The following is a 10,135-nucleotide window of genomic DNA, read 5'->3' on the forward strand; positions in this document are numbered from 1 at the left end:
GCATGAAGGTCATTAGTCAATCTCTTCAATCAAAAAGCGGGGTGGGCAGGACCCTTGCTTTGGTTTGGGCTTTGAAATCGCATCTGGGTCATGATCACCATGCAAGGAAATGTTGACGACCTCAACTGAGGCCTTGCAGTCACTCCTCTTGATGAACACTGAATCTCTCTCTGGGCCAGATGTAGACTTAGACTTACAAGCCAGCTCTGTCACACTCTGATATTTGATTAGTTCATCGTCGTCGCTATCTCTTGATACAACCTCTATTTTTGGTCTGGATATTTGCTTACAGGAGAAGACAGCGTCTGAGTCTGGATTATCCATGTCAACCTCCTCCAGATCAGGCAAATCATCAATATACAGAGAGCTATGTGGTTGTAGGTGAATAGTCTCCAGGTGCTCTGCTGCTTCCATTTCTGTCACCAGGGGCCCAGGACCATGCACTGCTACCTCCTCATCTGGTTCAGAGTTAGGTCTCATGGTAGGAAGAGGCTGTTTATGCTCTGACTGCTTTTTCTCAAACTTTCCATCATTCCCCTGATCTTTCACCCATGGCTTTCTCACAGACTGGATCTTGCATGTTTGTTTTGTCTCAGGACGTTGCTCTCTCTCAAACAACACTGCTGCCATGCTCTGTCCCTCATTTGGTTGCCTTTTCTGACCTAAGTTATCTCCCTGTGTCTCTCGGACAGAATGCTCCCTCTCTGAATTATCATGCAGATGATTCTTTAGCTGTTGACTTACATCTAACTCTTCTAATGACTCTTCCTGAAGTTGTTCCTTGTCTATCTTATCATATGAGGCCTCTGTTGACTCTCTCGCATAGGCATCCCAGCTGTCCTGCACAGATGCCTGAATACCCGCTCCCTGTGATGAGCTCAAAGCCTGGGTCTCACCCCCCTCACTGGGATTGTGAGACTTTGGAGTTCTCGGGGCCTCAGGTTGACCTATAATGAAACAGAATAAACTTTAAAGGCTGAGACACTGTGTGTGTGTGTGTGTGTGTGTGTGTGTGTGAGAGAGAGAGAGAGAGAGAGAGAGAGAGAGACGAGTGTGGGGTACTGGGACAAATAAAAACTGTCAACTACCTCTTTCTTGTTGCTCTCTGAGATGGCGTCTCTCCAGGGCGTTATCTCGAATGGCTGCCAAGGTGTCCAAACCATCTTGGATCTTCCTCCTCTCGCGTGTTTCCCATAACCCCATCTCTGTGCGCTCGGCGTCCAGCCCACCCACTGCCCATGCCTCTGCACATGCTCTATCTTTTGGGAACACAGGTCGGTCATCAAGGTACGTGAGCTGTTTGAGGCGTACGATCACAGTCTTCCTGTAGCTGGGAATCTTTTTCACCACTTCATTTCCCATTAGATTTAATACCCGCAGCTCTGGCATGCAGGCAAGCACAGAGAGAATCTCTGGGTCGTCCAACGAGTTGTGGGACATGTCCAGGACACTGATGGAGGGACACAGACTCAGATGCGCCACGTCGGCCACCGTCTCAAGCTTGTTGTGGGCAATCTGCAGAGTGCTCAGCTCAAGGAGGCAGGAGATGTTCTCTATGGTTCGTATGCAATTGTTGGAGACATTCAGGGCGCAAAGTCTGCTCAGAGGCTCAAGGTTTTCCAGTTTGTATACAAGGTTCTGCTGCAGGAACAGGCTGCGCAGCTCAGTCTGGGCCTGCAGGTGCTCAATGCGTCGCAGGCCGTTGCTCTCCAGCCAGAGACATTTCAGTCCTGTATACTCCTCCAAGTTCTCTATAGTAGAGAAACCTCTGAAGTGCAGGTATAATGTATCATTCAGGTAAGGCGTCAAATAAAGTTTGTGTTCCTTGCAGTGGTCCTTCAGGAATTTCTTGGTGATCCTTGGTCCTGATTCTTTGTCCTTTTTATCTTGATGTGATGTTTTGCTATTTCTGCTGTTTTGTTCTGAATGGTCACTGTTCACTCCTGCCTTGGCCTCTATTCCATCTATGAAAGGAGAATGATTTACTATCTCGTCATCTCGAGCTTCAAGAAGTTGTTGAGTTGCCATTATATATTTATATCTGTGTCTGTCCGAAACTCACAACACAGAAGAATGGTTGAGAGTAGTCAGACGAGCTGTTATTCGTTTGTCTGTGTGTTGTTTGGTAACGCGTCTGTGTTTCCATGGTAACGTTGATCCACACCATAGGTCCATACATAACGGACGGCCCGGAACTATCATGAGTTTGTTCCGCGACGGACTGTTTTCACTGACGGACACCAGGGTTGCCATGTCTGCTTATTATAAGCGACTTTGTGCTTATTGTTCTGTAAAGTCGCTTGTAAATATTCGTTAGTTGCGGGTTGCGTTTTTTTGGGCTTGTTTCTAAAGTGCAGTTGTTTATTTTGGCTTCCTAATGCTGATTAAACCAGTGTTTCTCAAACATTTTCATGTCAAGGACCCCCAAATTAATATGTATTTTGTGTGTGCGGACCCCCATCTGAAAATATTTTATGCCAGGCCCCAGGGACCCCCAATCCCCATACAAGATTTCTTTTGTTAAAATGTTTCAAATAAATATTAAACTTTTTTTTTTAAATGTCTTGAAGATTTTTTTGAAAATAGCAGATCTACAATTAAGCTCACAACGCGTTGCGAGCTTATAGGTTGGCTATGTTTGAAGGGCTCGCTTTTTTGGGGGGGGCTTTTTTTTCTAGGGCTGGTTGCTTATTTCTCTCTCAAAACCTGGCAACACTACCGGACACCACTGCCTGTGAGAAGTGTCATGGCGTCTGGTTATAACATTGTAAACCTTGGTGTGAGAACACTAGGTTTTCATTACCAGCATGTGTGTAGAAATGTCTTATTCTCACAGATCAGAGGAAAGAAGCGATGGATGAAGGCTTACACCCGCATCATGGCGAGGAAGTTAAAACTGGAAGGACCTCCAGCTCCCAAACCACGGTAACAGTTCACTGTAGACTAGAGATCAACTCAAGGCCATTTAGTCAGGGGATATTTAAAAAAATCTGGGAATAAATTCCTTACCAAGACATTTCTTCACTAATGTGTTTGTAAAGGTGTCTAGTAACACATCTCACAAAGACTGAAATGCAGTTTCCCTAGGGGGGGGGATTTTTGACAGCTGCTGAAAGTTGGGGTACCCACCTAGCCCTGAAACATGACTGTCATACCATGACAGTCATGGTGCCGAGTCCCCCTGGTCTAAAGTTGTGTTCGATTTTTTCACATTGCCATGTCTCACATAAACATAAACGTTCAGATTTCAAATATAAAGTGCTTACCACCGAGCCACGGATGTTACAAGGCGATGCGGACCACGATGAGTACCCGTATCTCCCGTATTGTTCAATAAAAAGCATTTTAATCCCATCGCCGGCCATTTTCTTTTTTTCTTTTATTTTATTTTGTAATGTATCAGAGTGCAATACACCTCCCAACCATTAGTGTCGCATGGTTGAAAGTATCGGAGACAATTTGGAGAAAATGGCCGGCGATGGGATTAAAATGCTTTTTATTGAACAATACGGGAGATACGGGTACCCATCGCGGTCCGCATCGCCTTGTAACATCCGTGGCTCGGTGGTAAGCACTTTATATTTGAAATCTGAACGTTTATGTTTATGTGAGAGATGGCAATGTGAAAAAAATCGAACACAACTTTAGACCAGGGGGACTCGGCACCATGACGCTTGTATACAAGCGTCATGTGAACCATGGCTAGGTACCCACCATAACCTTATGCAGGGGGAAAAAAATGTAAATTTAATTCTGTTTTAAGTAGCATGTGAGGGGTCAAACTAGGGTGTTTTTATGATTCTGAATCCATTGCAAGCACGGCCATAGCCAACCTTTTTCAGGTAATTTTTTTGTGTAAAAAGCCCATTGAGATGGGCCGTTTTTAGCCCAAGGAATGGTTTTGGTGCAAAAACAAATTGTTGCAATGGATTCAGAATCATAAAAACACCCTAGTTTGACCCCTCACATGCTACTTAAAACAGAATTAAATTTACATTTTTTCCCCCTGCATAAGGTTATGGTGGGTACCCCAACTTTCAGCAGCTGTCAAAAATCCCCCCCCTAGGGAAACTGCATTTCAGTCTTTGTGAGATGTGTTACTAGACACCTTTACAAACACATTAGTCATTAGTGAAGACATCTCTTGGTAAGGAATTTATTCCATTATTATGCTAATATCCCCTGACTAATTGCAGATCTGATTGATTCATTCATTGAATACTTTATTAGCAGTTTGCAAAAAAAAAAGCACAGGGAAAGTACAGTTCTATACAAGGTCTACTAAGAGGATTATACCCAAGAAAACACTATGGTTTGTTTCCATTGGGGTCCTCCTCCTGTGTACTCGATTCATCTACAATAATGATGTATTATGTAGTGGTGGAAGAAGTACTCACATTATTTACTTGAGTAAAAGTATCAATACTGCAATGTAAAAGTCCGGAATTCAAAATTTTACCTGAGTAAAAGTACAAAAGTATTAGTATCAAAATGTACTTTAAGTACCAAAAGTCAAAGTACTCATTATGCGGAATGTCCCATTTCACACGTTTTCAAATGTATATGAAAATATCTACAAGCTCACAATGTGTTGCATCGCGACACATTGTGAGCTTGTAGATCAGCTATTTTCAAATGGCCGAAATGTATATAGCGTTTTGTAATAATAAAAATCTACAAAGTAACTAGTAACTTAGTATTCAAATAATTGTCGTGGAGTAAAAGTACACTATTTTCTTCTGAGATGTAGTGGAGTAAAAGTATTGAATACTTAGTTACTTTCCACCAGCTAATCTGGAATATATGCAAAGACAATCCAGTACACCATAAGGCAAGCCAAGTGTATTTGTGTAGCACATGTCAACAACAAGGCAATTCCAAAGTACTTTGCATAAAAGTGCATTGAGACAATCAAGACACAGAGCATTAATAGAGAGTGCAAAAGAAACATAACAGTACATTTAAATACAATAAAAAAGAGGAGTTGAAATAAAACAGAAGAAAGAGAATAAGTTTCCGGTGCAGAATAATGAAACGGAAATAAACAAACATTAAAAAACAGCTGCAACATAATTGTCTTTAGCTTTGATTTAAAGGTAGCGTAAGTGATTTGCTTTGGTTAAAATAAGTGTTAAATAGCTCTATATTCTGATAGTACTCATTGCTATAGAGTGTTTGTTCAGTATTAGGAGTCTCCTTGTCTCTCCAGCTCTTTATAAAACAGAAAATGCTTTTTCGTTTCAGTTTCATTTCCAATTTTATCCAATCAGGATAGAGAACTCAATCAGGATACAGATTAAACAAGTGAAATTGGAAGTGATGACACTAAGAAATGAGCAGGCAAAATTGCAACTGGAACACTATACAAATTAAGCTTAAAAATGGGTACTTTCTCCTGATTGGCTGAGATTTTGACACCTACCGGAAAATGTATTTTCTGTTTATTAAAGAGCTGGAGAGACAGGGAGACATCTGATACTGAAAAAACACTCTATAGCAATGATTACTATCAGAAAATGGTGTTTTACCTTTTAACAAAATACTTTTTGTTTTAACCAAAAAATATCACTTACCCTACCTTTAAAAGAACAGTTGTAGCAGACTAGCCGAAAGCAACTCGGATGCTATAATGCTATCTGACGTCTAGAGTTGTAATACCAACCCTTAACAGCCCATACATCCAAACAGAAAAGTCCTGTCTGATTGTATTAAACAACATTAAGACCTGAGGCCGTTTCTACAAAATGTCTGTTTTTAGAATGTCTTCTAAAAAAACTGTTTTTTGAAAAAACTTATGTCAGTGGTTCTCAAACTTTTCCATGTCAAGGACCCCAAAATATATATGTATTTGGCCAAAGACCCCCATCTAAAAAGAAATCTTCCAGGGACCCCCAGAAGCAGATTTGAGTTACAAATGTTCGCTTGAAAAAAATATATGTTGAAAGATTTTCACACATTTTTACGATCTTTCAAAAATAGCAGATCTACAAGCTCATAGCACGGCACAGAGTGCCGCGCTATGAGCTTGTAAATCTGCTATTTTTCAATAGCCAAAGTGTAAAAGAATGCTTTTTTTTTAGCTCAAATCAAAAATGACATGGATTTATCCTCCTTGTATCTGTCAAGTCTTTGTTTCATAAAAATCCACCGTTATGTTATTATGAGCAACTTTCTGTCGTTTTCTAAGTGTTCGAGTTTGGAAGCGCTCGTTGGAAATCGAGCGATTTCTAAATGTCTAAATGGAAATCGAGCGCTCCTAAATGTCTCATAATACAGGAGACAGCAGGACGTCGTGTTATTGAACACGAGTGATTCCAAACTCTGACACATAGAAAAATTATCACCTACACAGAATTTATCGAGAGAGAGTTTCTCCTAAGATGTCTACGGTGGATTTTTTTTAAACAAAAACTTGACAGATACAAGAGGAAGAGGATAATCCAAGCTTTCTGTACGGCTGCAATCTTGGTGAGTTTAACGTTGTTTAAAGGAGGAGTTCACCCAAATAATTACTTATTTTCTATCAATTACACACCCCATGAAGCCTTGATTTCATGGATTTATTTTTGTTTTTGTGGCATTCCTAAGATTTGATGACCGTGTGTATTTCCGGTAGGAGACACAAATAATCTACTTTGTGTCTCCTACCGGATACATTAGCCGGTAGGAGACGGGAATCAAATTGTTAGCTTAGGAATGCCACAAAAACAAAAAAAAATCCATGGATTCAAGGCTTCATAGGGTGTGCAATTGATAGAAAATAAGTCATTTTTTGGGTGAACTCCTCCTTTAACACAATCAGACAGGACTTTTCTGTTTGGATGTATGGGCTGTCAAGGGTCGATATTGCAACTCTAGATGCCAGATGGCATTATAGCATCTGAGTTCTTGCGGATAGTTTCCAGATACTGTGTGTAGTGTTGCATAAAAACTGAACTTTATTTCTCCACATTTTAGTTCTGATTCTGGGTTCAGGAAGCAGACCTGTTCTGTTCCAGACGACCTGTGCGGTCTGGATGGTTCATGATGTAGCTGAAGACCAGAAATGTGTTTTGTCCCTAAATCCTGAATGTTAAATATAACTCTTAGAGTGTACATATGGAACCAAATTAAACTTTAAGGGTCCATTAAGTTCCATTTGTACAATCTCAGAGTTAGGATTTTACCGTGTAGCCAGCATCTAACACTACGTGTTAGTGTCGTTGTTGTTTTCTTTTGTGTTTCTCTTTGTGATATATTTGTAAATGTTTAGCTAGACCTGGCAAAATTAATACTGTCCACTCCTGTCCCATTATTATCCACCAGCTTTCAGCAGCCTAACTGGGATTACCACGCTGAGGTCCAAGCTTTCAGCAGCCGTCTTCACGAAGATTTCTCTTCGGAGCTTCTGAAGGCGGCCTTTGTCAATCCGTGTTACGTGCAGTCAGAGCAACAGAGGAGACAAACCTTAGGCATGGACACGGAAGCAACCGCTCTCGTCCTAGGGGACAATGTTCAGTTGAGTGCACAGGGTCTAGGTTTCACTCAAAGCTTCCTGACTGACTGGTGCAAGGCTAGCTTCCCAAGCCTGCCAAATGAGGGTTTGACTGCTGTTGCAAGTCACCTGACCAGTTCTGCAGTCATATGCCATGTGGCGAGGAACCTGGGTGTGGAAGAGCTCACCATGAGTGCAGAGTTTCCTGTCCCTGATGCCGTGGTGTATTCAACATTCATGGCTGTAATTGGAGCACTCCAGCAGAGCAGTGGAGCAGAGCAAGCCGGATTTTTCCTCAGGGTAAAAGTCAAGTTTATTTATTCCGTCTGATTCACTGAGTCTCCTCTGAACTATATTAAAGGAGGAGTTCACCCAAAAAATGACTTATTTTCTATCAATTGCACACCCCATGAAGCCTTGAATCCATGGATTTATTTTTATTTTTGTGGCATTAATAATTTGATTCCTGTCTCCTACCGGCTAATGTATCCGGTAGGAGACACAAAGTAGATTATTTGTGTCTCCTACCAGATACACACCCGGTCATCAAATGATTGGCTTAGGAATGCCACAAAAACAAAAATAAATCCATTAATTCAAGGCTTCATGGAGTGTGCAATTGATAGAAAATAAGTAATTTTTTGGGTGAACTCCTCCCAAGATGCATCTTATTTATTTGGCCAATTGTGATTGGTCCGGTAACTGTAATAAACGTATCCTCTGCAGCAGAGGTAACTGTGGGTCTTCGTTTGTTGTGGTGGTCGCCACGAGAGCCAGTTTCATCACAGCACTTTTTTCCAACTGCACTTTAAGAAACTTGAAAAGTTCTTGACATTTTCTGGATTTACTGACTAATAGACCGACATTTGTCTTTGCTTAGATGAGATGTTAATATAATGATGGCCTTTTACCAAATTGGGCTTTAATGTATATACCAACCCTAAGTTCCACAAATTAACTTTTACAAGGCACATTGTGTTAACTGAAAATCATTCCATGTGACTTCCTCATGTTTGTGGGTTGAGAGAATGCCAAGCTGTCATAAAAGCAAACGGTGGATACTAAACATCGTTTTTGTTTACTAGATAATTCCATATGTTATTTTCACTTATTATTCTACAATGTAGAAAGACATTTAAAAAAAATAAAGACAAACCCTTCAATGAGTTAGGTGTGTGCTGTCCAAACTTCTGACCGGTACTGTATGCAACTGAATGATATTGGTTATTTCTCTCACTGTATTTTTCATATTTTCTTTTCTCCTTTCCACCGTCCTTCCTTTCAGGATTTCCTGGCCACCCAGCTGATAGGGAAGGACCTGTTTGATATGTGGATGGTGGTTGACCCAATGGCCCTGCTGGTGGAGGAACTTGCACGGCAGAACCTTCCTCTTCCAGAGCCCCGTCTCATCAGGTCTGCTGGAGCCAGCACAGTTCTCCCACTCTACTTTGTGGGACTGTATAGGTACGTAAAACATGTTTTATATGGTGAATCACATTTTCGGAAGTTCAGTCAGTGAGTGCATTTTCTGTTAAGTTTCCTCTGTTTTTGTGTGTGGGAGAATCGAGTGAAATGTCATTCTTAAAAAGTAGTGGAATGAAAGGACAGATTTAAAAAACATGTTAAGAAATTTGCTGTCAACACTGACGGCAAAAGGCACACCACTGATGAAGTCTCAAAGAAATGGTTTGACTTAAAATATATGTTTTAATTCTTTATCAAGGTAGCTGTTGTGATACACGGATAGTCGTGTAATATCGACAAAATGCCAACATATTGCCAAAATGGTTTTTTTCAGCGATAAGAAGCTTCTGGGTCAGGGTCCAGGAGAAACTGTTCTGGTTGCGGAGGAGGAAGCAGCTCGTGTGGCCCTGAGGAAATTCTACGGCTTCACTGAGAACCGTAGACCGTCTGACTTCTCTCCGCCACAGAACTTTCAACAGCAAGCCATCCAATCTAGCAGCACCTGAACACAGCTATTGTGCAGTGAGTGCACACAATAAAATCTTCAGTGTTAACTCTGAGAATGTACAAAATGTAACCAAATGTACCTGTAAGGGTCATGTTATGACTGTCTTTGTACCACGTTGTTGATAAGTAATAAAACATTTCTACATCGTGAATATTTCTGTGCATGTCTTTACCAAGAAGAGTTTCATCTAGACAGTATAGTATCAATCTGGGATCCCAGGTATATAAAAAAAGAATGAGAGATTGGTATAGTATAAACTGTGAGAGTAACTGCTAAGTGAGTAGATTATTGCTCCTTAGCTGAAGTCGGAAGACTCTTTTTTTGTTATTATAGAAGGTCCTTAGAGTAAGGCTTTAACAGTGTTTACAGAATGACTAAAACTCCACTTGTCGAATCAAAACACACCTGAATGTGCCTTGTAAATGGCAGTGCTGTAAAGTAACTTAAGTACATTTACTCAAGTACTGTACTTTTACATTACTGGAGTATTTCCACGGCACTTTTACTCCACTACATCTCAGAGGCAAATATTGTACTTTTTACTCCACCACTATTATTATTTAGTAGTTATTTATTATAACGACTTCTTTGAAAACTTTAGTTACTTTACTATGCAGGTATAAATTACTATATTTTAAAACATACATGAACAACTTTACCCCTATTTTACGCATTGGCTATTTTCAAAC

General features: G+C 40.6%; 2 protein-coding genes across 2 annotated transcripts; one reads left to right on the forward strand and one right to left on the reverse strand.

The window, feature by feature from the left end:
* Positions 1-12: 12 nt before the first annotated feature.
* Positions 13-2,028, reverse strand: dnaaf1 (dynein axonemal assembly factor 1; the record flags this gene model as incomplete). The annotated part of the gene is made up of 2 exons (XM_080429104.1): positions 13-947; positions 1,089-2,028. The coding sequence occupies 2 exons, from the start codon at positions 2,026-2,028 to the stop codon at positions 13-15; spliced, it is 1,875 nt and encodes a 624-aa protein (XP_080285230.1).
* A 698-nt stretch (positions 2,029-2,726) lies between these two features.
* mrpl44 (mitochondrial ribosomal protein L44) lies at positions 2,727-9,584 on the forward strand. The gene is made up of 4 exons (XM_080428755.1): positions 2,727-2,925; positions 7,306-7,774; positions 8,760-8,938; positions 9,273-9,584. Exons 1-4 carry the CDS (start codon positions 2,747-2,749, stop codon positions 9,442-9,444), a joined length of 999 nt encoding a protein of 332 aa, XP_080284881.1. The 5' UTR covers positions 2,727-2,746; the 3' UTR covers positions 9,445-9,584.
* The last annotated feature ends 551 nt before the right edge of the window (positions 9,585-10,135 follow it).

Source organism: Gymnoscopelus braueri (assembly GCF_963280865.1).
Source record: "Gymnoscopelus braueri genome assembly, chromosome: 5".
In the NCBI taxonomy this organism is placed as follows: domain Eukaryota; kingdom Metazoa; phylum Chordata; class Actinopteri; order Myctophiformes; family Myctophidae; genus Gymnoscopelus; species Gymnoscopelus braueri.

What these genes read in the sequence shown, in the direction of transcription:
- mrpl44 (XM_080428755.1), top strand. Translation starts at nt 2,747, where the DNA reads ATGGCGTCTGGTTATAACATTGTAAACCTTGGTGTGAGAACACTAGGT. An exon ending in CCTCCAGCTCCCAAACCACG is followed by an intron (nt 2,926 to 7,305) that starts GTAACAGTTCAC and finishes ATTATCCACCAG; the next exon opens with CTTTCAGCAGCCTAACTGGG. An exon ending in TACTTTGTGGGACTGTATAG is followed by an intron (nt 8,939 to 9,272) that starts GTACGTAAAACA and finishes GGTTTTTTTCAG; the next exon opens with CGATAAGAAGCTTCTGGGTC.